Raw genomic sequence first — 26,520 nt, 5'->3', positions numbered from 1 at the left:
TTAATAGGTGCAACCTCGAGTTCTTGCGGAGGTATCAGCTCTATTTCGAACGAACCAGACTCCTCAGAACCTTTTATTTTGGTCGTGCTCCAATTCCACTGTTTTTCTTCCTCAAAATACACATCACGGCTGACAATAATCTTATTACTGTCGGGATCTAGCAACCGGTAAGCCTTTGTGCCAGGCTCAATACCTAAGTGAATCAGTACTCTTGATCGATCGTCCAGTTTTTTTCTTCCTACCGCCTCTGTTTTTGCATAACATACGCAACCGAACACTTTAAGATGTTCTACGTTAGGTCGTTTCTCTCGCAATGCCTCATACGGTGTTTTCTCTGTCAAGGATCTTGTGGAGATTATGTTGATTAGATAGGTGGCATACCTCACTGCTTCTCCCCAAAACATATTAGGTACCTTCATATGTTTTAGTAAGCTTCTGGTCATCTCGAGTAGAGTGCGATTTCGACGCTCCACAACTCCGTTTTGTTGAGGAGAGTATGGAGCTGTTAAGTGTCTGTTAATCCCGTTCTGGTCGCAGTAATCTCTGAACTCATGAGACAGAAACTCACCACCTCTGTCAGTTCGAAGTGTTTTCAGTGTTGCTTTCGTTTCTTTTTCTGCAAGTTTCTTGAAGATTTTGATCTTGTCAAACGCCTCGCTTTTCCTTTCCAGTAGTATTGTCCACATGTACCTTGAAAAATCATCAATCAACACGAAAATATAGCGCTTTCCTCCTGGTGTGGGAGGTGTAATGGGCCCGCATAAGTCCCCATGGACAAGCTCAAGTGGAGTTGTTGCTCTATATGCTGTTGCCTGCGGGAATGGCTTCCTGGTTTGTTTACCAAGAAGACATGATACACACGTCTCTCGTTCGATCGTCATGTTTGGCATGCCAACAACTAGATTTTTGTTCATCATCATCTTCATTGTCTCGCTGTTGAGGTGACCTAGACGCGCATGCCATCTAGAGGACTCCGAGCATGATGCTATTTGTAGACATTGTACTGTATCTGCAGTCAAGACGACCTTATATAGTCGGTTCTTTGACCTTGTGCACTTAACCATTAGTTGTCCTGCACGATCAAATAGTTTTAGTATGTCGTCTTTCATGCTTACTTCGCAACCTGCTTCGGTAGCCTGTCCCAAGCTCACTATATTGCTTTTCAAACCGGGAATGTAATAGACATTACTTAGTATTTTCTTGTCACCTCCCTTCAAAACGAATCTTATAGATCCCTTTCCTTTTATTTCAATTCGTGAATCATCTCCGAAGCGAACCATTCCTGTTACTCCTTCATCAAGCTTGTAGAAGAACAAGCGGTTTCCACTCATATGATTACTTGCGCCGTTATCAAGATACCATAGATTCTCCATTCCTTGTTCAACCTCAAAGGTGTTTGGTTTTACCTTTTGCTCGTTTAAATAAACAACTTCGTGCATCATTAATTCATCGGCTTCTAGTGTGTCATCATCCTTCTTTTCCACCGTTTCTTGCAGTTTAAGTTTTGCATCAGGGCACTCTGAGGCGTAGTGACCGAGTTTGTCACATGAAAAACAAGTTATGTGACTTTTATCCTTCGTTCCGTACTGTCCTTGTTTATATGCTTCTCTCTGCGCATAGAAACCGCCAGTACGTCCTCGGCCTCTTCCTCCTCTCCAGTTGCTTCTTCCACCACGACCTCTTCCTCGACCGGTTCCATAACCATCATGCTGTGACTCGCTATTGGCATACATCAGTTTCTCTCGATCATCATTCTGTTCTTCTTCTTCTTCTTCGCTTATTCTTTCTTCGTAGGCTTTTAATCTTCCCACTATATCTTCGAAACTAGTTTCGTTAAGATCCAGAACTTGTTCAAGAGATGCAACCATATGAATATACTTTTTCCTTGGCAAACTCTTTAAGAATTTCTTCACAAGTTTTGGTTCTTCTATGACTGTTCCAAGTGAAGCTGACTTTGATGAGATCTCGGTTAACTTGCCGACGAAGGTATCGATATTATCTTCGTCTTTCATCTTTAGTTTGTCGAAATCTGCCATTAGTGTTTGTAGTCGAGCTTCTCGAACTCTTTCGGCCCCGATATGTCTGGCTTGAATTGCATCCCACACTGCCTTGGATGTGTCGAGGTTTCCAACTTGTAAAGTCAATGATTCGGGTATGGATTGAAACAATAAGGCAATAGCCAAGTTATTTTTTTCTTCATGCTTGCTCCCTGGATCAATGGTTTCCCAGACTTTATTTACCTTGAGAGCAATTTTCATCTTCATAGCCCATACTGTGTAGTTGGTGGAGGTTAGCATTGGAAACTTGATGGATGAAGGTCCAGTTTCTTTAACGTTGATCTCGGTTTCGCTTTTCACGTCTGCCATTGTCGTTGTCGCTGTATCTCTCGTCGTCGACTATTTGAATTTTTATGTATGGCTCTGATACCAAATATAGAAATCAAGAAGTCGAAGTTCGCAAGTACTCGTTTCGTTTTATTCAAATCAATAAGCTCAATCGCTTTCACACAATCGTTATCCTTTCATCACAACATTCATCAATATATATAGGACTAGGTAAACTCCTAAACCTATTAATAATCACCTTTCATATATATCCTAATCTTTATTGGATAAACACAATCCTAATAAGATTAGGATAGCTTGAACCTCAAGCTACTTTCAAGTTTATTTCAACATCTTCACCCTTCTCCGATCTCCGGGACCGTCGTTGTTGAGTCCTACGTCGTTGATGTGCCTCAAGGGAACACGAAGGAAGAGACATGCGACTTTGTGGACGTTATAGTACGATGCAATCTCCAGTCACTTGCTAAAATAGCTGAAAATTCTGCGGCGGAGGTGATGAAGAAGACGTCCATGCGATGAGGGTTTGGTCGAGTAGTTTGGTTAGATCCGACGCCGTTTTGTTGTTTTTAAGCCGTCGTGTGATCTATGTTTTTGCCGGCTTATTGTGTGAAAAAATACATTAGTAAATTAATCTATCATATGCATCATAATCTTATTATCATTTACTTAGTTTTGTACTTTATATCCGTAAAGAACCTATTCGGACTTTCACCACCCCATTCAGTAAGTATATACTGAAGATTACAATGCGTAGTCGTCTCGGATATATAGCTCATAACATTTGTCAAACTTATGTATGTATAAACATCTTTTGAGAAAATTCGATGACTAAAGAAAACTTTAAACCTTTTTTTTTGTCAACAAAGAAAACTTTAAACCTAGGCATGATATATATAAAGTCTTCCTTTCCTCGAGGGTTTTAAATCGTTCCTACAACTTTTATATTTCTTATGATTCCATGATAATTAAAAAAGGATTGATATTTAAGTTTTTTAAATTAAAAACAAACAACGTGTACCAAATAGTTAAATTTCTTTTGCAAACAAGAAAAGTTAAATTTCTTCAAAATCAAAAAATTGCTTGTTAGAAAATAAATTTAAGTGGAAATGGCTGATGTTTTTTTATAATGGAAGATTCAAGGTTAAAATTAAGATGAACAAATCTATCCACACATATACGCATTTGATATATAGCATAGATATGAACATGTTACTGACATAAAATGAAATAAAAAAATCGCAAGTGGTAACACAACAAGCCAAGCTGTTTATTCTGGACAATAAAAAAAGGAATGCAAGTTGCAACTTGTTGATCTTCACCTCCTTTCTTTATGCTTCTTTCCAATTGATAAATATAAGATTAATTTTAATAATAATAAAACAATATATAGATTAGAGAAGATAACAAGTTGCACGTCCTTTTTTTTGTTGGCAACAAGTTGCATCTCCTTTTACATAACGAGAGTCGCGATATGTTTCGTTTGGGTTCCAAGTGACCTCTTAAAGAATATACCAACATTTAAACAGATTTTTTTTTTGTATACTCAAGTGGTTTTAAAACATTAAATCATACATTTTTATCCACATAATTTTTAAAGATTCTAGTTGTTATATTTTTATCCTTGTTTTTGTCAAAAAAAATATTTTTATGCTTGCAATAAATGTAATCCAAAAGCCATGTTCAAACATAAAAAGAACTATAATCCACGTTTCCCACAATTATGTAACCATGGTAGTATAGCACTGGAAAATTTATCATGGGATAGGAAAAGTTGAATTCTAAAACCATGTTGATCTTTTATGTGATAAAAATATTGGATATAAAGTTTTTGGGATTAGTTTAGATTTTGATATTAATTTATGCTTACAACAATTTTCTTGTCCATATCGTAAATAACTAAATATCATAAACAAACACCAAAATGAATACGACATAGCGAAACAACGAAATCAAGTTTAGTGCTTAATCGAGTTCAGGGATAATGCTTCAAGCGATCAAAACCTTTCATCCAACTTCTTTGCTTTACTTCACAAAAGTTTCAAATTATCCAAATCTTTATGTATTCTGGGCATCATGGTGGTAAGAACTTTAAATTAATTTCAGAATAGATATCCAGTTTGTTTTTTTTTAAGAACCAAAGAAATCAAAACGTTAAGAAAATAAGGTTTCGTAATTCGTACTTTCAATTACTATTTATTGTGGACGTCAAATATTGACAATTATAGCAAGCTTACTAATCATAAGATACATACTTAATATGGCCATGAAAGGTGTAAAAATAAAGAAAATCGTTGCGAACGAGTTGGCAGTGCAAGTGGGACAGGGGTAGCTGCAACATTTTGCAAACATATTAACTGTGATTTGCAAATTAAATTCTCTTTTTCTTCTGATTCAGAAAAATAAAATAGATGTGTGTTTCGAGATCCTTCACGCCACCGTTTCTTCTACCTTGATTGGACCAATTGCTCAAGTTCCCGCTTGTCCAAGAGAAGAAAACTAACAAAAAGAAATCGAATACAAAAAAAATTAATATATTAACAAGTTGCAAAAAGATTAGTACTTTCCACCGTCTTCTTATACGATCGGATGATGTTTTTAAATCGAGACTTAATATGGACGTACGGCCTTTGACACACATTTTGGGTCAGGTTAAGGTAGGTTTATCATTTGTACTTAATTCCCTTATTATATTGATTTTAAACATTATCTAGAAGAGAATGTCCTAGGCAATGTAAAAGATCTTAAACCCAATAATCAAAGATTATTCGTGGAAAATTAATTTTTTTTTCCGTGGAAAATACTTTAGATTAATCTACTCTGTTAATCTCAACTCCTACCATATATATTTTTGAAGTGATTTTTTATAAATACCAAACAGAAGTAAGACCTTTAATTTATTTTTAAATTATTCATTGTTATGCATTGATTAACATATTCCACACGGTAGAACCTAGTCTTTTCATATAAATGACAAGTAGTATTAGATCACGGTTCGACCTTGTGGTTTGATAAAAGTAATCGAGAAAATAACAAAAACAAAGAAACTGCATTACAAGATAGGGGATGCTAGGTCCTACCCATAGTTATGCCAAAATCTATGACGACCTAACCACCTTGAGCATGACTGTGGTCTGTAGTTGAATTTGGTGGCAAAATCAAAACCCAAGCGCCAAGGGCATCCGCCTCTATATCCAACTTGAGCCCAGTCTGTATATGGTCGCAAATTCAACTAATGCGTAATAACAATTCAATGCACACGGCAATATGCCATTTCTTTTGGTGTTTCACAGTTTCAGCATCATATATGACACTTGACACATAATAAATGGGAAATATACCTCACTCAAATCTTTAATTATATACAAGTTTCACTGGTTGATAATAGCACATTCAGAGAATCAACAATGGGAGCTGAGCTAGAAAGTTTGAACAAACTATTTCAAGCAAATTGGTCTGAATCTAAACCTAAAGCTAATTAATCTATCATATGCATCATAATCTTACTTGTCGAATTTGGACAAAGGCACCTACGATGATGATATGTAAGTATATGCTATCAATTTCTACTATATTTTTTTTTTTTAATTTGGCATGAAATTTACCATTTTATTGGTAGTAAGAATGTCTTTAAAGAGACTGTTAAAGTTGTTGATGTTTTCGTTAGACAAAAAAACTTACAGACGAAGCGATTTAGGCTCTGAATGGTAATTGCGGATTGAACGGTGCGGGACAAGCGGTTCAATTTCGGTGCGGTTCTTACAGTTATAAAAACGTATAGATATATGATATATGTAAAGATTTTTGTTATTATTAATTGCGGTGCAGTGCAACAAGACGGTTTGTAACATTCAAAGCCTTATGGTAGATATATTATGTTTGAGTCTCTTCGAGATACAAAATAGGTAGGCCAACTTCCTGTAATAATCTTTTCTTTTGTGCATTAGAAGTTTTTCTCCAGCAACATTGGCTTTTTTTTTTTGAATTTAGAGCATCTCTAACAGGTTCTTATCCTCTCATTTTTTGAAGGTTTTTGCATTCTAACAGTCTTTCATTCTCTCAAATTTTAAGTGGGTGAATAATGCACTCTCATAAAATTCTATTTACTTTTTAGCTTATCCCTACAATTATATATGTTCGACAATATCATGTAAAATGCTTTAGTCCCTACAATATTTACTTTTTGCTTTACATCTTGCGCGGCTTTTTAACAAGTAAAATGCTTTTTCCATGTTTTATCGGTAAGTAACTTTTTATTTTTCCAATTGGTAGTTGCGGCCGGAGAGTGCTTTTCGTGAGAGGGGTTGACCATGATTTACCGGAGGACGTTATCAAGCAACAACTGGAACGAATACTCAAATTGTGTAGAGAAATCGAGAGGATATTTTTCCTATAAACTGTGACACTGGTCGCTGTTTAAGGTTCCAAGTCATCTAGTTCTCAGTTCGTTGTAAAATGTATTGTTTAATATTAAATGCTAACTTAAGATTTTTTTAATACAATTTCAGATACATTATATGGATCAGAAAGGTAAAGAAGCGGAGGAGATGAATTCAACCTTTATTGGAGATTGTAAAATCGAGGTTTGGAACTCCACTTTTGATGTGAGATCCAAGAACATTCAGGATGCGTCTCCAATCACACTCCATTTTTTTTCTCTAAACTGAAGTAAAAGTGAATACAGAGTAAAAAATGTTTCAGTCCAACTTCATATTTCACTTCATAATGGAGTAATTTATTTTTGTTTGTTCATCACTCCATTATAAAGTGAGAAATAAAGTAGGATTGGAGCATTTTTATTTCATATTCACTTTTATTCTATTTTAGAGAAAAAAATGAAGTTTTACATTGGAGATGTTCTAAAAGTCTAATTAGGTACTCCTTCTGTTCCTAAATATAAGATGTTATAGGTGAAACCCGCTTATTAAAAAAATCTATGAAGCGAAAATTTTAATTTTTTTTTAAACTTTCTAAATTTGTGAAATGTTACAATATTTTGAATATGGCAATAAAACAATATTTTACTTATTTTATATATATAGTTACGATGTTAATAATGAAATAATAATCTGCAAATATATATATAGAAGAAGATACAAATACATATGAAGGTTTGAAATAATTTATTTAATGAAAAAATATACCGTAAACTTATTATGTTTTAAAAATTGATAGATACATATATATTATAATATATACCAATTTAGAATTGAAAACAAAATACTTATATAAAAATAAATAAAAACAAAAATTTGTGCGGTTGCACGGATAGAGATCCAGTTAAACATTAAAACTTGCATGTCCAACTTGACATCACATACAAAAGCCCGCAAAAGCCCAGTTCACACCGCCCAATATATAAGGGAGACGATCTTCTAGGGATGCTATCTCCTCGACCTCCCTATTGAAACAAACCAAAACCGCGCTCAGTCTCTCTCTTCTCTTTTAAATTAATCCATGGACGAGAGCAAGCTCAAGAGATGCTCCACTTCATCCACCCATGTAATTTTCTTCTTCTTCTTAATCACTTTTTTTCTTCCCTATTAATAATTTATTGTTTTGTTTTTTAGGCTGAAGCCTCTGATGAAGCCATAGATCCTTTGCAAAAGGGTAAAAAAATAATTGAGTTTCTCGTTCTTTGCTATGCCATAGTTCTTGTTGTGTGTAATGATACTCTTATTTTTTTGACGCATATATTACCTCTGCTCATGTTTACTTTTACGTGGTTATAGAAGAAAATTAGGTTATCCGGAACTACATTCTGTAAATTTTGAACTTGTGTCTCTTTTTTCTTTTAGCATACAAAAGAGAGTTCGATGATTGGGAGACAGAAGTTAATAATCGGAAGAAGCAGAAGCAGGTGATGTTTTGTCTTAATAATATTTGTACAAATGCTTAGTTGATTGATCTATATCTCTTTAATTGCAAGTAAAAATCCTTGTTTGTTACTTATTTGTCTACAGGCGGAAGAAACCACAGAGAAGAAAAAGAAGTGTTGTTTTGGCACTAAAGATGCAAAGGGAAACAATGAGCATACCATATTCGTCACGGGTTTTGATAATAGCGGTTCTAGGGATGAGATCAGGAGCGCATTGGCTAAACATTTCAGTTCATGTGGAGAGTTGACGAGGGTTTTTGTTCACATCGAGTGTGAAACCGGTGTTTCCAGAGGATATGCTTTTATTAATCTGAAAAAACGTGTTGGCATTGAGGCGGCGTTATCTCTCAATGGAAGCGACTTGGGAGGTCATAAGCTTCTGGTTACAATGGCTAGACTTAGAGACGAATACTATGCCCACTTTAACTTTAATGGCTGTGAAATCTGTCGTGCTAGCTATGCTGCCGGCCGTCAGAGACTGTACAGATGGAATCTTCGAACTGGTGGTGGCAAAGTCAGGCGCATGTACGTCAAACTTCTTATTGTGACTATTTATTCTTGTTATCGGATTTGTCTTGTTTTTGATTTTGTGGTATTATTGCAGGTCTCCACAATTTCAAGAAAAGGCTCGTCTTCATTATAATAAAGCAATGGCTTCTCGCAAGATGGCGAAGTCTAAAACCAACGAAGGCTAATATTTTCTACTTGTTTCTCGACCAGCTCCATCAAACGGCTTTTTTTTATATCATTTTTGTTTTCTATTTATATAAAAAAAAACATATATTATGCTATTTTGGCTGCAGTGTTTATGCTTCAATCAGATTATGAACTTTTCTTTAATAAACTATGTTGTATAGTTTTCTTTTGGTGTTTGAAAAATTGTTAACAGGGATCAAATACTACGGAACTGTTTTGATGATATCTTTTCTACAAAAGTATGTTGGCTGATCGATGCGAGAAATAAAAATCTGAATCTTAGATAAAGTGGAAGTGTTGTACTGGTTGAAAACTTGGTTCTTCCATGGAGCATAGCCAGCAACTATAAAGTTGAGTTCTGTAGGTAAATTAAATAGTATGCTGATGCATGGTTGGTACTCCTTTTCTTCAAAAACGAAAAATATGTAAGAAACTAGCTCGTATATATGATCAATGTTAATCAAAATTCAAAACTTGACAACAACCAAAACTACATTGGTTCTTCTTCCTGTTGTAGTGAAAATATATTAACTAGTTAGTTTCCAATATTTTAATAGTCTTAAAATATTGGAAACTAAATAGTATGATGAATATTCTCTCTTGTATTTTTGATGTTCAGTAAAATTATGTCATGTACGTTCAGTGAGGTACTTTTTTGATGCATATGCTCGGCAATGCCAAACTAAGATTGTGATGTTGTATTATTTGGTCAACATTCTTATACACGATAGCAAGTAGAAAGATATGCATCTATGCAGGGCTGAATAATGGGGAGGGAAATCTAACCAGAACTGCTACAGAGTAACTAGTTTAATGGATAAAGAAAGATATAATGGAAAAGAGTGGGATCCAAAAATGATGGGAGTCGTAGAAGATGTGTTTGATGGGTTAAAAAGGCGAGCATTAACATGCAGATGATAAACATTACACAATTATCGGAGTATAGAAAAGACGGCAACCCTTCGATTTACAGAAAGCAATGGGAGCCATTGAAAGAAGACCAAGTCTTGAATCCAAGTAGTTACTCCGATTGTATAGATTGGTGTTTGCCTGGAGCTCCTGATGTATGGAATCAACTAGTTGATGCTTATATTGTTGATGACCACCACTTTGCTTAAAACTCTCCTTAGATCTTTTCTCTTTCTTTGTTATATTCCTCTTCAATTGTACAGCTGTTTCACTCAACTTTCAATTAATCTTTTGTTAACTTCTAAATCTTCTTTATTTCGTATCATTTGATTTAAAATTGGAAATATTTTTTCCTCTAACCTTTTACAAGAAAAAATAGAATCTTTTTTCAAATATAATTGCTTTTATAGAACATCTCCCTCTCAACTTCAAATCTTCAAATTTTGAGATTTTGAATAGTGAAATTTGAAATTTCACTTCAAAATCTTAAAACTACTTTTTATTTTATTTTTGGTCTTTATAATTATTTCTTTTCACAAATACATGTACTAAACTTTATTTAGAATAACCTATGTACACCAAATTAAAATAAATAGAAAAAATATTACATAACATTAAAATAAAGTTCATACAATAAAAAAATATACATTAAATAAAGCTTACACATAATAAAAATACATTAACAAACTTAACACAAATTAAGCAAATGGCATAAACACTTAAATTTTACATAATGCTTGAGTAATTTGGTATTTTATATGTAACTTTTTTAAATTTGTGTGTGTGTGTGTGTTGTTTTATTGTATATGATTTATATTATCTTTTGTTATAATATTAAAATATTGTGTGTTGTATAATATATTAAATGTATATTTTATATGTATTTGTGAAGTTTTATCATTATTAGTAATTTTTGTTAATAGTAATGACTATAGTACAAGTGAATAAATTATTAAAGATTTTTTTAACGATTCATGGTTAGAGCACTCACCCCTCAAAAATTCATTTGAAGTTTGCTCCCTTAGTGTTTTTTTTTTGTACTTTTGACTAGTACTTTACTGCTGAATCATTTTTTATTGACCATAACTATGTCCTTCAATTTAATGGTATAGATTAATTAGCCTCGGGAAAGATGTTAATTCATCATCAACTTTAGATCAATTCCATATGAAAACTAAGTTGAAGTTTCGACAAAGGTAATGGCATCATGGTTTTGCTCTCGAGAACCTTAATTGGTTTCAAGAAAATGCTCATTATTTAGCACAAAGATTTGTGATTTCAAAACATTTTGAGTTGAGTCACACTTGTTGTAAAAATGGGGGTTTTAATATGAATAAATATAAAATTCTTCAAGTTCTTGTTGTTTGGAGCAATGTCTAAAATCTTATGAAATTATTCGAAATTGTGTTAGTCATTGATATTCTCTTCTTGTCTGTATAAATTAAACCCATTCTACATTACCGCTACATAAGTCTTTTTGATTAAAAAGAGTTTATTGATTCAACAGCTATATTTGATGTTGGTCCGTTGCTAATTATATCATCAGTTAAGTTATTGATAATTTCGAAATATGGTTATCGTCATACCCTAAAGCAACATGTGCATGAAAAGCTGTGTATATTAAATTCTGTGTCACGAAGTAGAAGGTGGAGTAACTGCAAAGTTGGCAGGAAAGAATCATAAAGCCGCCCTGAAGTGACGCTCCAATAATTGTTTCGATTTCCTCCCATTATTTCCTCTATCATATATCTCGACCTTTTTGGATTTATCGAAGAAACTCGTTCTTCGTTTTTTCTTTCTGACGTATATAAAGTGATGAAGACCCCCATTGATTGAAGAATGTGCGGATGATGACCATTTTAACGAAAAGCTGATCAGATGAAGTTAAATTTGTCAGAGTGAATGTCTTTGCAAATTTTCGGCCAATTATACTTTTGAATGTTTATTGTTTCCTTTTATATGGAGGCTTCCCCCACTATCCTGATTCTATGAATTGCTTCGTTTAAAGATTTTTAAAGTTCCATAGAAACAAACACTTGATCAAAATAGAAGATATTTCAATTTTTGGGTGTCTCAAGTTCTTGATTATAAATAATACAATAAGTTCACATAGGGTGTAACTGGTGAGCGGTGACCAAAATAATCAAAGGAATCAAGAAAAATACTATAGTTTTTAATATTTCTATTTTTTCACCAGAATAATTTTTTTTCATTTTTTTAAATTGTAAAGTAAAATAGAACAAATTTGTTCTTCGTTAAATTGATAATGAATAATCTCCTTTCGTTATTCCTCATCATTCCTATATTTTTATTCTTATCTGTTATTTTTCTATTTTATTTTAACACGCATAAAACTGTTAAAAATGATATTCTCAAGCTTAATTAATCATTTGGTTAACTATTTAAAACCGCACCTTAACCGGTTAAACTTTCATGATTTTATAATTCATAGGTATTGTTATCCAAAATTATTGATATAGTTTTTTAAGATTAAATATTTAAGGTGGATTTTTGATAATTCGTTGCTAGTTAGAAACATAATTGTAATGGTTTTAAACCAAATGTCATAAAAGTTTGTTACAATTTTTTTTTTTGATTGTTTAGTCTCTTTTTCTGAAAGTAATTATATGTAATCCTAAAATAAAATATGAAATTGATAGAAACGTGAAGTTGACTCTTTCTTTCTATTATGGTACAACCATTAATTTACAGTAACAAATTATATAGTTTAAAAGCCAACAACCAGATTTCCAAACAATCACTTCTTTACTTCTTTTATAACATCAGAAAATTAGATTGTCATGACGATGTCAATTTGATTCACTCGAGCCTTTAACATCTATTTATCCCTTGAACGCCAAATATTCTAATAACATTATATCCCAAATCAAGTGTATAGGATTTAGGGTATGACTGGTTTTCCCGCTACACCCGTAAAACGCAATTTTTACGGTTGTTAGTGGTTGTTGGTGTTTTGTAACAATCATTCAAACCGTTCTAAACTACTTCAAACTGCTCTAAATCTCATAAAATCAAAAGATAGTTTCAGCTAGCGTTTGCAGTTGCGGACGGTTGCTGCAGGATAATTTTTTTTAAGCAATATAATTCCAAAAAATAAAAATATTTAATAAAAATTTTAAATTGGAATTATAAAAATACTAAAATATATCTATTATATTTTAGTTAATATTGTAAAAATTTTAAAAAATATTTTCTATAATTTTTAAAAATTTAAAACTATAACTTTCTAAATATAATTTTTATATATATAATAATATTATGATTTTTGATATTTTTATAATTATATAAAATGTAAATATTGGTAATTTATTATTTAACCGTTGTTGCATTGGGTAGTTAACCAGTCATAAGCATCTCGCAAACACACCAATTTTTAACTGCAGAACCAGTCGTACATATATCTCAAAATCGCTAGAAACCGCAACCATCCGCATCCGCAAACTCCTGCAACCGTAACCGCAATCGATGTGTTTGAACCAGTCAAGCCCTTATTCATAATGTTCTAAACGCGATGTAAAATTGTGAATGTAAATACTAATATTCTTACCAACCTCGGTTTGACTGAAGCTACTATACATACAAAAATATACCAAGGAAAAAAAATTATATTCATCTATATTTCATTTTAAATGTAATTTTGAGTTTGTACACACATATTAATGAAACAATTAATTTTGTATATTTCATATATAAAAACAATATTACCTATATATCTAACCAAATTTCAACCAATAAAAAATAAATTTCTGAATAAAATTAATAAAGTTTGCATTGAAAGCCGAAAACGACATTTATTTTATAACAAAAAAAATTTCTACAACTACACTTAATATAAAACGGAGGAAGTATATTTTTTGATCAAAAAAAATAAATATATATATCCATAATTAAGATAGCTCATAGCTGTATTCATAAATTCAATGTCGTGACACCACAAGAGAACAAGTGCACAACTGTGTAGAGACTACAGAATTCATGTATAGCAAAATAACACTCCAACTAATTATCAGCTATCTTTCTTCTTCATTTATTTATGTGCTTCCCAAAATCTTTTTAGCATTAATATAAGCGGCTATTTGATTGAGAGCTGTTGTCTATGATAAAGACCTAAAGAAAAGCTTAGCCAAATGAAACTGAATTATGTCTGATTGAATATTTGTAAAATCAGCCAATTAAAGATTTCTGTACTTTCACCCCAAAAAAAAGATTTCTGTACATATATGATATATCTATTGATTATTCTTGTGTGTATTTTTGTATTTTATTCTTCTTATATTTGGGAGTTCTCCTGCTATTTAGAACACATGGAGGTTGCTCCAAAAAGGGGACGCCCTCACTTGATCCTAAAATATTCAGATTAATTATGTACGAATTTCTGAGTCTAATGTCGAAAAAAATCAAATTTTGTAAAATGAAAAAACAAAACAAAATCATTAACATTCATTTAATTATATGAATTGTTAACAAAATCATTAACACTAAATATTAATACATCTCTATTATAGATGTATAAATTGTTACATATATTGAATCTCGAATCAACGATTTGTGGTAGACAAACAGGACTGGCCGTGCCTGAATATTTTAGGCTCTCAAACATATAAATTATATAATTTTTTTTGGTAATAATTATATACATTGATTTGAACTCATGACCTTAAACATGCATACAAGGACAATTACCAATATAGCTTTAGACGTTTTTACACTAAATATTGGCTTCTTAGAATCTTAAAACAATTTTGACCCCCAATAGATGGTTGACTAGCTTCACCGCCCTTTAGAGAAATATGGTTATGAAGAATAAAAAGCAACAGCAAGTTCATATAACTTTCAATAGGTTTCTAGGTTTTTTAGACCTTCAATTTTCCATTGATATACACAAATCTTTGAGTCCCTGAAAATTTCATTAAACTACTGTAATGCTAATATATAATTATATATACATACTAATGTTGATATCTAATCATATACTTAAAGTCCAGGATACTACGATATCATAGTGTATTAGAATATATGCATCCAAAATTGATTCGTCAACAAAAGCATTTATAATGTATTTGAATTTAGCCTCCTTCATTTCTGTAAATCAGGACCTGAGGATAATAATGAAAGTCAAACAAACTACTATATGGGATCCAATAAATCACATCTGGACTATATAGTATAAGTAAAGCAATAATTTTCCCACCAAAAAAGCTAAAAATTTAAATAAATAATTTTAGATGTAGAAATTGTTACAGAAAAAAGTAATACTTCCAAAACACTGCTGTTAAAATATGCAATTGAATTATTTCATGCTCAACGAAGAGAAGATGACGTGTGTTCCTTTGAATTCCTTAAACTCGCATCATCTATCTATAAATAACACAACCTCTTCTCCTTCTCCACTCCCATCCTCTTACCTTCACTTTCCTCTCAAGTCTCTTTATCATTTTTCATTTTTAGTAACAAGAAAAAAGAAAGTAGAGAAGAATCTGTAAAGCTCAGGAGGGATAGCGCCATCATAATCTCATTCACATCGATATTTTTGGCGCTGTCCATCCTGAGTTTCATTGGCTCTCCTTACTGCAGTGAAAAAGGCTTTCACAGATATATCAACAACTTCAAAAATCAATATCAATTTTGTTTAGAGTTTCACTTTAGCACTTTTAATATCACCACCTTTTTCTTGCTTTCTTCCTTTTTCTCTTTGATCAAAGAAAATTAGTCTCTTTCTCCGGTGAAGTCAGCCACCGACAGGTATCTATCTGTATCTTGTTAATTACAATTAGTGTTGTTATTGGCGTTTTGGTAAAGCATGATTGATTAATGCCGGGCAAAACTTTCAGAACCAGTTATTTTGAGAAAGTGCGAAACCCCAGTCAGTGACGTAGATGTATTCGTACATTTACTCGCCAAAGTTGCAATATCATTAGCAAATTATTTTCTCCTTCGCTTTTAGATTTGTTAGGAATTACTTACTTTGTAGTGCCTCTGGCTGGGGCCAGGCTAGGTGGGGAACAGATATGCTCTGTTGCATGAACCACGTGGGCCAACATGCATATATATATTTATATACAGTAACGTTTTTTTCTCATAGGTTTCATTTTCAGTCTTTTCATTATATTTAAGCGTATATTATCTTCTTGGACCTTGATGGTTCTTCATCCACGCTTACACTCCTTTCCTTACTATATATGTATCTTTATTGAATTAAAATTAGATAATATTTAAGAAAAAAAAGAGAACACTGGTAATCTGTAAATTTTAGTTTCTAATTTGCATTATGTGTTTGCTTCTCTTCCAATTTAAGTTTAGCAGAACCTTTTATATATTTTGTGGTCATATATTTGTGGTCCTGAGTTAAAGAGTTGCTCTCTATGAGTATATTGTACATACTAGGGAAAGTGTATCCTAATGGACCTTACAGTTTAACAAACAAAAAATGGACCTTATATATAGATAACTACTAGTGCCCACTAAAAGTACCACTTAGTATAAGCTCGTTTTATACTATTTTGAATGTAACACTGATAACTTTAGAAGGCTGACTTACGAAAATACTATCACTATTTCGTGGAGGTAGACGATATATTTGAAACTAACAAAAAGGAGAATCATTTTCCATGGCATATAATGTGATTATTTGTTCTCAACGTGGTCTAGTGATTATACTGTTGTTATGTAATATGATATTTTTTTGAAACATTATGTATATGCTTTCAAAAACAAAACATTATGTAATATGATCTTTGCCATATCGCATTAGTGTTTCTGTATACTAACGTGCAGTCGTGCATAATCAGGTATTCGAGAAGTAAATAATGTCAAAGGTTGGATAGGTCTTCTTCTGTATATTTTGCTGGGACCGCAAGTCATGTGAGGCTGCTCTCTGCCTGATGCTGAACGGCGTCGCAACACTATAATATTCAATTATTATAACGAAACGCTCTGCACATTTGCCCAATATACGATGTAAAAGGCTGGTTTCAGTTCTCTGGCTTACTCGTGTACTTTATAATTCTTAGGCCTATTAAATCCAACTCTGCTAAATAACACTCATTCTTTGAAGATAGTGTATTCCGTGAAAATGCATTCTTTGGGATATTGCAGATTAGTATACTTCCAAATTTAAGTTTGTTAATGGATTATAAATATATGAGCATCTTTTATGGTCCCCCCCCCCCCCCCCAACTTATACGAGCTAATTAAAGTTTGTTATATGGCTAGTTGGCTACTAATATCAGCTAAAAGATGTATGAATAAATGAATGAAATATATTGGCTTCCGTGCAACAGATAAACATCACTACACATTTGAGCAAACCAAACTTTTGCATCGATCATGTGCTAGTTAAACCAGTGAAATGAAATATTTTTGAACCGATGAACCTCTCTTATATCATATCTTTTTTTTTCCCTGTATTTTTCATTTCAATTTTTGAGTTTGTAGCATTTCAGTTCAAACTCCAGGTTAAAATTAGATCTGATTCATCTGAACTGCATTCTCTCGGGGATGGTTAATAAAAAGTTAAAAACTACATGAGCTACAAGCACAATAGAAGCGGTTCACATATCTAAGAATTTTATGATTATGTTTCCCTGAGTTATGAGGATTTCAGATATATGTCCAAAATTAAGATGTCAACTAATATACGAATATTGATCCAAATCCATACTAAAAAAATTGAGATGTGCAAGTAATATGACCAACATCAGATTAATATACACACAAATAGATCCACAGAATTCTAACATGGTTTACCAATTAGTTACGTCTACCAGCAAGATAAAGATATTATTAATTGAAAGCTGAAAATATTTCAAACGACAGTTTAATGATGCAACGTAAAACCCCTAGCTAAAACCTGAAGTGCTCTAAATAAGGTTCAAATCCACCTCCATGGTAATGACCAGATTCATTGTACAACAGTCCGTTATCCAATTCAAATCCATCAAACATGTAATCTTCCTCTGATTTCACTATCTCGTTATCAGCCATACGACCAAGTTTCTCAATCTTGTCTTGACCAAGTTCAATACAGTCTTCATATAAATAATCCTCCCCATCTTTCTTGTCCACCACCACGCTATTACCTGTTTCAGATACGTTGCAAGTTTCCAACCAATAGCTTCTAGAACTCTCTGCCTCATCAGTTTTCTTCATTTCATCATCCTGACCGTTTCCTAAACCGTCCGGGAAATTTAACCGGGCATAGCGTCCATACATGGCACTAGCAGCTCTATCGTAAGCCAAGGCGGCGTCAGCTGCAGTATCGAACGTTCCAAGCCAAAGACGCTTCGAGTTTCCGCCACGTTGGTTCACAGGCTCGCGTATCTCAGCCACCCATTTCCCCCAAACCCTTTGTCGAACGCCTCTAAACCGGCAAACCGGGTTCTCCGGTCCGCCTTTACCTCTCATGCAACCTTTCCTCGAACCTTTGGCTTGAACCCTACGGGTTCTCTTCAACCCTTCCTCCTCCTCTTCTTCCTTCACCCATCTACTTAACGTCGTATCAACTGGCTCAGCGGCTCTTCTTCTTCTTCTGGAGGGTTCTATAGAAGCAGAGGAGCTCTGGTTTGGACCGTTGTCTTCTTTCTCCATCGTTTAGACACAGAAACAGCAAAACAAATATGCGGAAAAGCTAAAACGGGAGGCACCTATATAAAAACAAGAACAGTAAACTAGAAATTTCTGTCTGATAGATTAAGGTGTGAACAGCTCTTTGTCTCAGATATCGTCTGGAAACACGCGTGGCGCTGGTAGCAAATGTACAGCTGCGGGACACGTGAGATTTCTGTGTGCTCTTTATAAGGTTTTTATTTTATTTTATTTGTTTGCTTTTTATATTCCTTTACCAGTTTATATAGATTTGATTTCTTTACGATTAAGACTTTGAATTGTTCGTGTTCTTTCTGGAAAAAACTATATATTATAAAATTTTGGGGAACAATTCACAATTGATAACTTCCTTCTTAGGGTTTTGGCTTACTGTGCAAGCTACCATTTTGTCATCTTCCATTTTTAACTGATAGACGTGTTTGCTTTTGGAGGAAACTTTCTTCCCGAGCTCGTTATTTTCTAGTAAAAAAAAAATTAACTTGGGATATTATATGTTATTTGATTTCTTTGCGATTAAGACTTGTTTTGACAAAAAAAAAAGACTTTTGAGTTTCATAATTTATTAACTTTTGTGTGGTGGAAGATGTCAAATTGGTGGCTTGTACCCTAAGCCAAAACCTAAATATCAACTAAGGTGGATTGTCACCTAATAGTATAAATCTTTTTGGTAGCCATTCACACTTCAAACTAGGGGTGGGCACTTTACCCGATATCCGAAGTGGCACCCGAACCCGATCCGAAAAACCCGAACCGAAATCCGAACCGAAGTAGCAAAATATCCGAACGGGTATTGAATAAGAAGAGATTGGATATCCGAACCCGAACGGATAATACCCGAACCCGAATAGATATCCGAAGATAACCGAACATATGTATAATTAACCCTATATTTCTAGTTTACATCTTTCATTTTATATAAAATATTTATATTGACACTATACATACTTTAAGTTTATATGATATACATACAGTTACGGAAAAAATAATTTGCTACTCACTTAAAATGCATGTCAAGTTTTTTATTTCAAAAATTAACAAAAAGTTACATCCAATTTTTTTTAAAAAAATAACTAAATTTATGCATTTTTAGTTTTAAAATGTTATGTCCAAATCTATTAACCATTCAATCTATTAAAAATAAAAAATTAGTTGACAGAAAGTTATATTTTTAAATACAAGAAACTTGAGAAAGAAAAATTTAATTTTTTTTTTCAAAATCTAAATATCCGAACCCGATCCGAAATAACCGAATCCGAACTAAAAATACCCGAACCCGACCCGAAGTACAGAAATACCCGAATGGGTTTTACACCTCTATACCGAAATACCCGAAAATCCGAAATACCTGACCCGAACCCGAACGGGTACCCGAACGCCCACCCGTACTTCAAACTAAACCTTCCTTTTAAAAGTTCAGGCTTGTGGCGCAAGTTACCATTTGACATTTTCCCACTTATTAAAGAAAGTTGGTCTCTTCCCAAACTCATAAACTTTATACATAGATCATATATTATAGAAAATATATTATAAGTGATGGAATTAAAGTGACTATATAAGAAAACGATGTTGTTGGCAGTTAAAGATATCGTTTTTTTCTTCTTATTCTGTTTTCATGGTACGACAAGATCAAAGATATGTTGAGAAGTTAGATTATTTTTCTGTCCAATGTTACCTCAAGGTTTGACATTAATTGGAGTCTTCCCATTTCAAACCGTAGTTTATTGCCTTGGCAAAAAAACAATATGTGAAAAGTAGTTATCCCATTGGAAAGTAAGCCACTATTGTGGATAAAAGCAGAGCTTACAGTATTATGGTTTTAACTCATGAATTTCCATTATTCCCTCAAGTTCAGATTAACGCTTTGGTCTTTATCCACCTTTCATGTCATCATTTTTAAGGCTAAGGCTCTCATCTGAGCTTCTACTTGCCTATCTATTGGCTCAGTTCTTTATTGCGATCAGAAGCAGAGGTGGCTGTCCTGTAAGTTGATTGGATCGTGGAGTATTGATCCTCCTTCTACTACTGATGGCTAAGAAGACACTCATTATTTCTTCTTTTCCCTGTTGGCCTTAGTAATTGTCGCATCTACATGATGTTGTTAGTTTAATTCCTTTCAAGCTTTCTTTTGTATGAACTCTTTCTGGCCATGTCTTAGTACTGGTTTTATTGCAATCGAATGATTTTTTGACAAAAAAAAAAAGTAAGCATTATCTTCAGACTGATCGCAGCAGCCAATTTCAGAAGTCCCTTATTAGAACCTAGACGAAACACCCAATAAGGCAAACACATTGTTCTCTTTGAATTATCATTTCTTGTAAAATTTAAATCCTACGCTGCTGTTTTCATGTCTTAGCTCATTTCACTCAGTTACCAACGAAACATCTTAGAGAACCTTCATTATCACCTATTGTATTTGCTTCTATGATGGGGAGGTTCAGAAACTTAAAACTTTGGATATCCCCATACAAAAGGTCGACTACTATTTCAACAAGATCCAAGAGAAACAAAGCTCAAATCTTGAAAACAGATCCAACTCTTCCAACACAATTAGACTGTTATAGATCGTAAAGGTTGAAGAAGCTAAAGATTAGACAAAAGTTGTAAAACATATACTTACATGCAAAGATAAGAAATAAAAACAAGATTATATACTTAGGCACGAGCGGCAACGACGGCAGGCGCGGCGGAGTAGGAGGCGTTACCGAGGAAAGAGAGAAAACCAGTAGCTGCCGTCTCTTGCTCATCCAAGAACAAATCTTCCGGAGCCCTAAACGCGCCGTGAGCACATACCAACGCGACGCCGACCATCACAGCCGACACAAGAACGGATCCAACGTCAGTAAGAAACACCACAAAGACGCTAAACAAGATCAAGCACCCAAGCGTCTCCATATCAGAGAACGTACGCCCAAAGACGACGACGGGGTGATCGGAAGGACGGAGGAGGTAGAAGAAGAGCCAAGAAGCGAGGAGACAGAGGAGGAAGGCGAGGGAGAAAGGATGAGTCACCAAAGAGAACCCGACGATCGCCGTCGCGACGGCGAGGTAGTTCACTTTGAAGTAGGAGTAGTTTGAGAGGTGGAGATTGGGAGGATTGGTCGTGACGTGGAAGCCATTGTCGGGAAGAGTTTGGCAGGTCTGAGATAACAAATTGAATTTAAAAGAATCGAAGAAGATGGCGTGACAAGTAAGTGAACAAAGAGAGGGTATATAGCCCAATTTATAGTTATCATATTTTCTCTAATGGAAATCGAATTCATAATCTTTTAGATATCTACTAGGTGATCAAAAAGATTTAGTCACTAAACCAATTAGTTTGGTGTCCTTCCATATCTTTCATAGTTCCAATGTCATAAAATTTGATATTTAAGATGTTTTCACATGTATTCATATCCAAATGTTGACGATAAAAGATTTTCATATCTTGCGGGTAGATTTGGAAAATTTCAGCTTAATTCATACTTTACCTGTGCTAAATAACGATACTAACACCATTGCAAAATAGGCTCATGTACACGTAGCAACCAACTTACCTAACAAAATAATATAATGTACGGATATTAGAAGTCGACAACAAAAAAACATTAACCAAAATAATATGGCACACTAACAATACATGTAATGCTATTAACATTTTGTACACACGCTGTTGATAGAGTATATGTATTCAATAACCGTTTGTACACACTAATGTCTTCAGTTCTGTAATTATTCGTCCATTCAGATTTAAACTCGGTGCGTAGTAAACAAACTTTTGACAAAGAAAACAAAGTCTATGACCTCAATCTTTATTTAATAGAGAAAATATAATGATACATCCCTTGATGCTCATCGGTCTAAGTGAGTTAGCTCACGCCAAACAGCAAGCAATTAAAATTTAGACGTATTGGTTACAATACTAAAGCAACGCATAATCTAAACAACTAATTTCATTGGTACAAACAAACCCGCAGCTCCACTGCAACTGCATGCACAGATCACGTGTCCCATACAAATATGACCCCCTCCATCTCGATACATAGTATATTATACAATGTTGTGATATGGTTTTGAGACTTGTAGCAACACGTTAAGAAAAGGTAAGACAACTACTTAGGTGTCCTATCTTTGGAATATATTCATTTGAAGTTTGTAAGTTTTAATTGACAACAAATTATAGTATCGTTGTAGACCGTAGGTGATCAATCTCATGAACGATTGACACCCATCCAATTTACCACTGCATTACTTGACTTTTTTGGTACTATACCAAACACACAAATTATGATAATAACGTTTACAATACGGAACACGATAGAAAATCTATTACGAAACAACTGATGTCATGTACTACTAAACATTACACTGCTTTATACTGTCGTGAGGAAAATGAGTTGGGAGTACGAACGTGCGTTTACTCGTTTTATTTTTAGATATGTGAAATTCGGAAAAAAGATTCATTATAATTTTAGCCTCTCTTTTTCAATAGGTTTTTGATAATATGTGTGGTAACATAAACTGAAACTGTGAGGGGAAATATGAGTTGTTGAGCTATATATCTTTGATATAAAAAAAAAAGATGATGTAAACATAAACACTGGTTTTTTTTTTCCAGAATTAGAAAAAAAAAACACTTGGTTAAATATCAGTGGAAATGAGTTTTGAACGAAATGTTTTGTGGAGATGTACATTTCAGCGGTTACCATGTGTTTACTAATTCACTGAATGTCTTTGTCAAAAAAAAAAAAACATTCACAGAATACAAAATAGTAATATTTTCATTTTGCAGGATCTTTTGTTTTCTGTTACCAACTTGCGGAGACTGATTTATGATTAATAATAATTTTTTTTTTGAAAATGATCGAACTCGTTTTAATAGGTTAAATATTCAAATATTTTTAGAAATACGCTATTTTGCTGAGATTCTTACCATTAAAAATAAATTATTAGAAGATATGGCTTAGAAATTTGAATTTTTAAAATTTGGCTTTCAGAATTTAGTTTTATGGTTCCATATAACGTACGTGTTTAAAACATAGTCTAATAAATAATCTAATTGTTTCAGTTATGCGTTAAAAAGGCCAATTTGTCAAATCAAGTTCCGTAAGCCGTAAGCATATAGGTTCGGCGTCATCAATCTCTTTAAATAGACAGTAACGTCATCTCTCTCTTCTCATCATCATTACAACCATCGAAACAGTGTCGTACCTCGTACGTAGTCTCTCCAAACGTTTCATATTTCATCAAGAGAGAATCGTGAGAGATAAGAGACGATGCAGAGATTCTCGGCGAAAAGTACGTTCCAAAACATCCCCATTTCCCTCCTGCGACGATGCATCTCGTCGACGTCTCAGACGGCAATGGCTGCTTCCGACGAATTTCTTGGGAGGCTCCCGCCGTTTGAGTACATCCCGCCGCCGTATACAGGTCCTTCCGCTGATGTCATCCTTAACCAAAGGAAGGAGTTTCTTAGCTCTTACACGTCTTGCCTCTACAAAAAGCCTGTAACGTTTTTGATCATGTCTCTCTGGGATACAATATATATACATATATTATAGCGTTTTCGAACTAATGGTAACGGCTAAAACCAAATTGCACCACATAGTAATAATACCAAAAATCTCCATCTATATGCTTTTGTTACTATTCAGATCATTTTGCATCTTACTATTCGGATCCGCACCTTACAACTATTACTGTTAGTATATTATACTCTCTGACCTATAGTGGAATCTAAATCATTGTTGAATCTTCTTTGTTGTTTTGATTAAGTTAAACAAACAAATATTTTTCTTATTTTTAATTTTTCCTTTTGGAGTTGCAGTTGAACATAGTGGATGGGAAGATGCAATATCTATTCGACGAGAGTGGTCGGAGATACTTAGATGCGTTTGCTGGTATCGCAGTTGTGAACTGTGGGCATTGTCACCCTCATGTGGTTAAACCAGTCATCGACCAAATCAAACGTCTCCAGCATCCTACCACTCTTTACCTTAACCATGCCATTGCTGACTTCTCTGAAGCTCTCGCTTCTAAACTCCCTGGTGATCTCAAGGTAACGTAACACATGCATGTTATGTTCTTTTGTGTGTCTTGTCTGATCCAAATTTGGAACAGGTTGTGTTTTTCACTAACTCAGGGACGGAGGCTAATGAGTTAGCACTCATGATGGCTAAGTTATATACTGGATATCAAGACATTGTCTCTATTCGAAATGGGTATCATGGTAATGCTGCTGGAACTATGGGTGCTACTGGTCAAAGCATGTGGAAGTTCAACGTGGTTCAGGTGCGTACTAAGATTATTTTATTTCTTGAACTAATATTCAAATCTAATATTTGGTTTTGTTTTTTGGCTGGTGGATAGACTGGAACTCATCACGCTTTGAACCCTGATCCATATAGAGGTGTGTTTGGTTCTGATGGTGAGAAGTATGCAAGAGAGTTGCACGATCTCATCCAATATGGCACGACCGGACACATTGCTGGTTTTGTTTTTGAAGCTATACAGGTAACATTAATAATAACACAAGTTTTAAAAAATTGTAACAACTCTCATCATTGACAATATCCTATGTGAATAGGGTGTTGGAGGAATTGTGGAGCTAGCTCCAGGCTATTTATCAGCAGCTTACGACATTGTAAAGAAAGCTGGAGGGTTGTTCATTGCGGATGAAGTACAGTCTGGTTTCACTCGAACCGGCGATTTCTGGGGCTTTGAGGCTCACAATGTTGTCCCTGACATAGTAACCATGGCAAAGGTTGGAGTTGATCCAACCTTAGTGTTCTCTTGATAATGTTAAAAGCAATGTTCTAAAAACCGCTAGGCGGTGGTTAGGCGTCTTATAGAAGATTATTGTTTTGGCTGCGCCTATGTCGATTTTTTGAATATCTGAGACCAATTTTTAGAACACTGGTTAAAACTGTTGATTTGTTTGTTTATTTGATGATGCGGAAACAGGGGATTGGGAATGGGTTTCCTTTGGGGGCAGTTGTGACAACTCCAGAGATTGCAAGGGTATTGACACGTCGATGCTACTTCAACACGTTTGGTGGGAATGCTGTGGCTACTACAGCTGGTCTCGCTGTTTTGAATGTGATCGAGAAAGACAAGCTTCAGGAAAATGCATCGATGGTCGGATCTTATCTCAAAGGAAGACTCGATCAGCTGAAAGAGAAACACGAAAGTAAATCTCTCTCACACGTTCTCTCTTCATAATATGGTCTTGAACTTTGTGTTTATGCATACGATTATGTAATGTAGTTATTGGGGATGTACGGGGAAGAGGACTGATGCTTGGAGTAGAGCTGGTGAGTGATCGCAAACTTAAAACTCCTGCAACTGCCGAGACTCTTCACATCATGGATCAAATGAAAGGTTTGTTGGTTTTGCGTTTTTTCTAGTCTTCTCATGTGAAACTAGCAAACATAAAAAATGTTTATTTATGAAAATGTTTTTTACAGAGCTTGGTGTTTTGGTTGGGAAAGGAGGCTTCTTTGGAAACGTGTTTAGAATCACACCACCTCTCTGCTTCACTAAGGACGACGCAGATTATCTCGTGGAAGCCATGGACTATTCAGTGTCCAAGATGTGACGAAGAGGAATAAAACACACAATAAGTTTGTAAATGATTGATGAACCAACACCTCGTTGCTTCTCAATCACTATATTTTTCTTTATGCAAAACTTTTTTTTTCTTCCATCTTAAGCTACAAAATGAATACATATACAAACATATCAGGTCATTGTCGTAAACAGAGATATTCAGACCAGGAGGAACATCTGAATCGGACCTGCTCATACCACCTGACAATATCATCAATTAGCTTCAGATCCTGGTCTTTCACTAACATACTTGTTCCTGTTCTATTCCACTATCATTTGAGTTGTCCCATGAACAATACCCTCATGAGAGACTTGGTGTAGCCATTTTAAACATAGCTCAAAAGCATGGCAAGATCACACCATCTAACTCTGTCAACGACCACTATGCAAAATTGCCATTAAGATTCTAGTCTCAGCTGCCCATAACAGGACCCAAACAAGTCTTATAATCAGACAAGAAACTGACTAATTTCCTACTTCTCACTT

The 26,520-nt window shown here is 34.2% G+C and overlaps 4 protein-coding genes across 6 annotated transcripts; 2 read left to right on the top strand and 2 right to left on the bottom strand.

Moving 5' to 3' along the window:
• Positions 1-599: 599 nt before the first annotated feature.
• On the top strand, positions 600-9,139 carry LOC103867113 (polyadenylate-binding protein 2-like). 2 transcript variants are annotated; one of them, XM_009145148.3, is made up of 6 exons: positions 600-629; positions 7,783-7,844; positions 7,913-7,952; positions 8,141-8,202; positions 8,306-8,745; positions 8,825-9,139. In XM_009145148.3, the coding sequence occupies exons 2-6, from the start codon at positions 7,800-7,802 to the stop codon at positions 8,913-8,915; spliced, it is 678 nt and encodes a 225-aa protein (XP_009143396.1). In that variant the 5' UTR covers positions 600-629; positions 7,783-7,799; the 3' UTR covers positions 8,916-9,139. The 2 variants fall into 2 exon arrangements, with proteins under 2 accessions (XP_009143396.1, XP_033147248.1); XM_033291357.1 differs by lacking the exon at positions 600-629 and having other exon boundaries at positions 2,677-7,844; positions 8,147-8,202.
• Positions 9,140-10,852: 1,713 nt separating this feature from the next.
• LOC103867110 (dehydration-responsive element-binding protein 2E) lies at positions 10,853-19,185 on the bottom strand. The gene has a single exon (XM_033291356.1). The coding sequence runs from the start codon at positions 18,430-18,432 to the stop codon at positions 17,689-17,691; it is 744 nt and encodes a 247-aa protein (XP_033147247.1). The 5' UTR covers positions 18,433-19,185; the 3' UTR covers positions 10,853-17,688.
• Positions 19,186-21,015: 1,830 nt separating this feature from the next.
• LOC103867766 (PRA1 family protein B4-like) lies at positions 21,016-22,460 on the bottom strand. The gene is made up of 2 exons (XM_033291860.1): positions 22,452-22,460; positions 21,016-21,690 (listed from the first exon to the last, which is right to left on the bottom strand). Exons 1-2 carry the CDS (start codon positions 22,458-22,460, stop codon positions 21,103-21,105), a joined length of 597 nt encoding a protein of 198 aa, XP_033147751.1. The 3' UTR covers positions 21,016-21,102.
• Positions 21,687-26,164, top strand: LOC103867109 (alanine--glyoxylate aminotransferase 2 homolog 2, mitochondrial). Of its 2 annotated transcripts, none has more exons than XM_009145146.3 (8): positions 21,687-23,933; positions 24,254-24,484; positions 24,547-24,717; positions 24,796-24,939; positions 25,013-25,189; positions 25,390-25,615; positions 25,693-25,806; positions 25,893-26,164. In XM_009145146.3, the coding sequence occupies exons 1-8, from the start codon at positions 23,703-23,705 to the stop codon at positions 26,021-26,023; spliced, it is 1,425 nt and encodes a 474-aa protein (XP_009143394.2). In that variant the 5' UTR covers positions 21,687-23,702; the 3' UTR covers positions 26,024-26,164. The 2 variants fall into 2 exon arrangements, with proteins under 2 accessions (XP_009143394.2, XP_033146813.1); XM_033290922.1 differs by having other exon boundaries at positions 23,699-24,003.
• Positions 26,165-26,520: the final 356 nt, after the last annotated feature.

The sequence above is a fragment of the Brassica rapa genome, chromosome A05, assembly GCF_000309985.2.
Source record: "Brassica rapa cultivar Chiifu-401-42 chromosome A05, CAAS_Brap_v3.01, whole genome shotgun sequence".
Classification (NCBI taxonomy): Eukaryota; Viridiplantae; Streptophyta; class Magnoliopsida; order Brassicales; family Brassicaceae; genus Brassica; species Brassica rapa.
The sequence above is the reverse complement of the archived record's forward strand: the minus strand, read 5'-3'. Positions and strand labels throughout refer to the sequence as shown.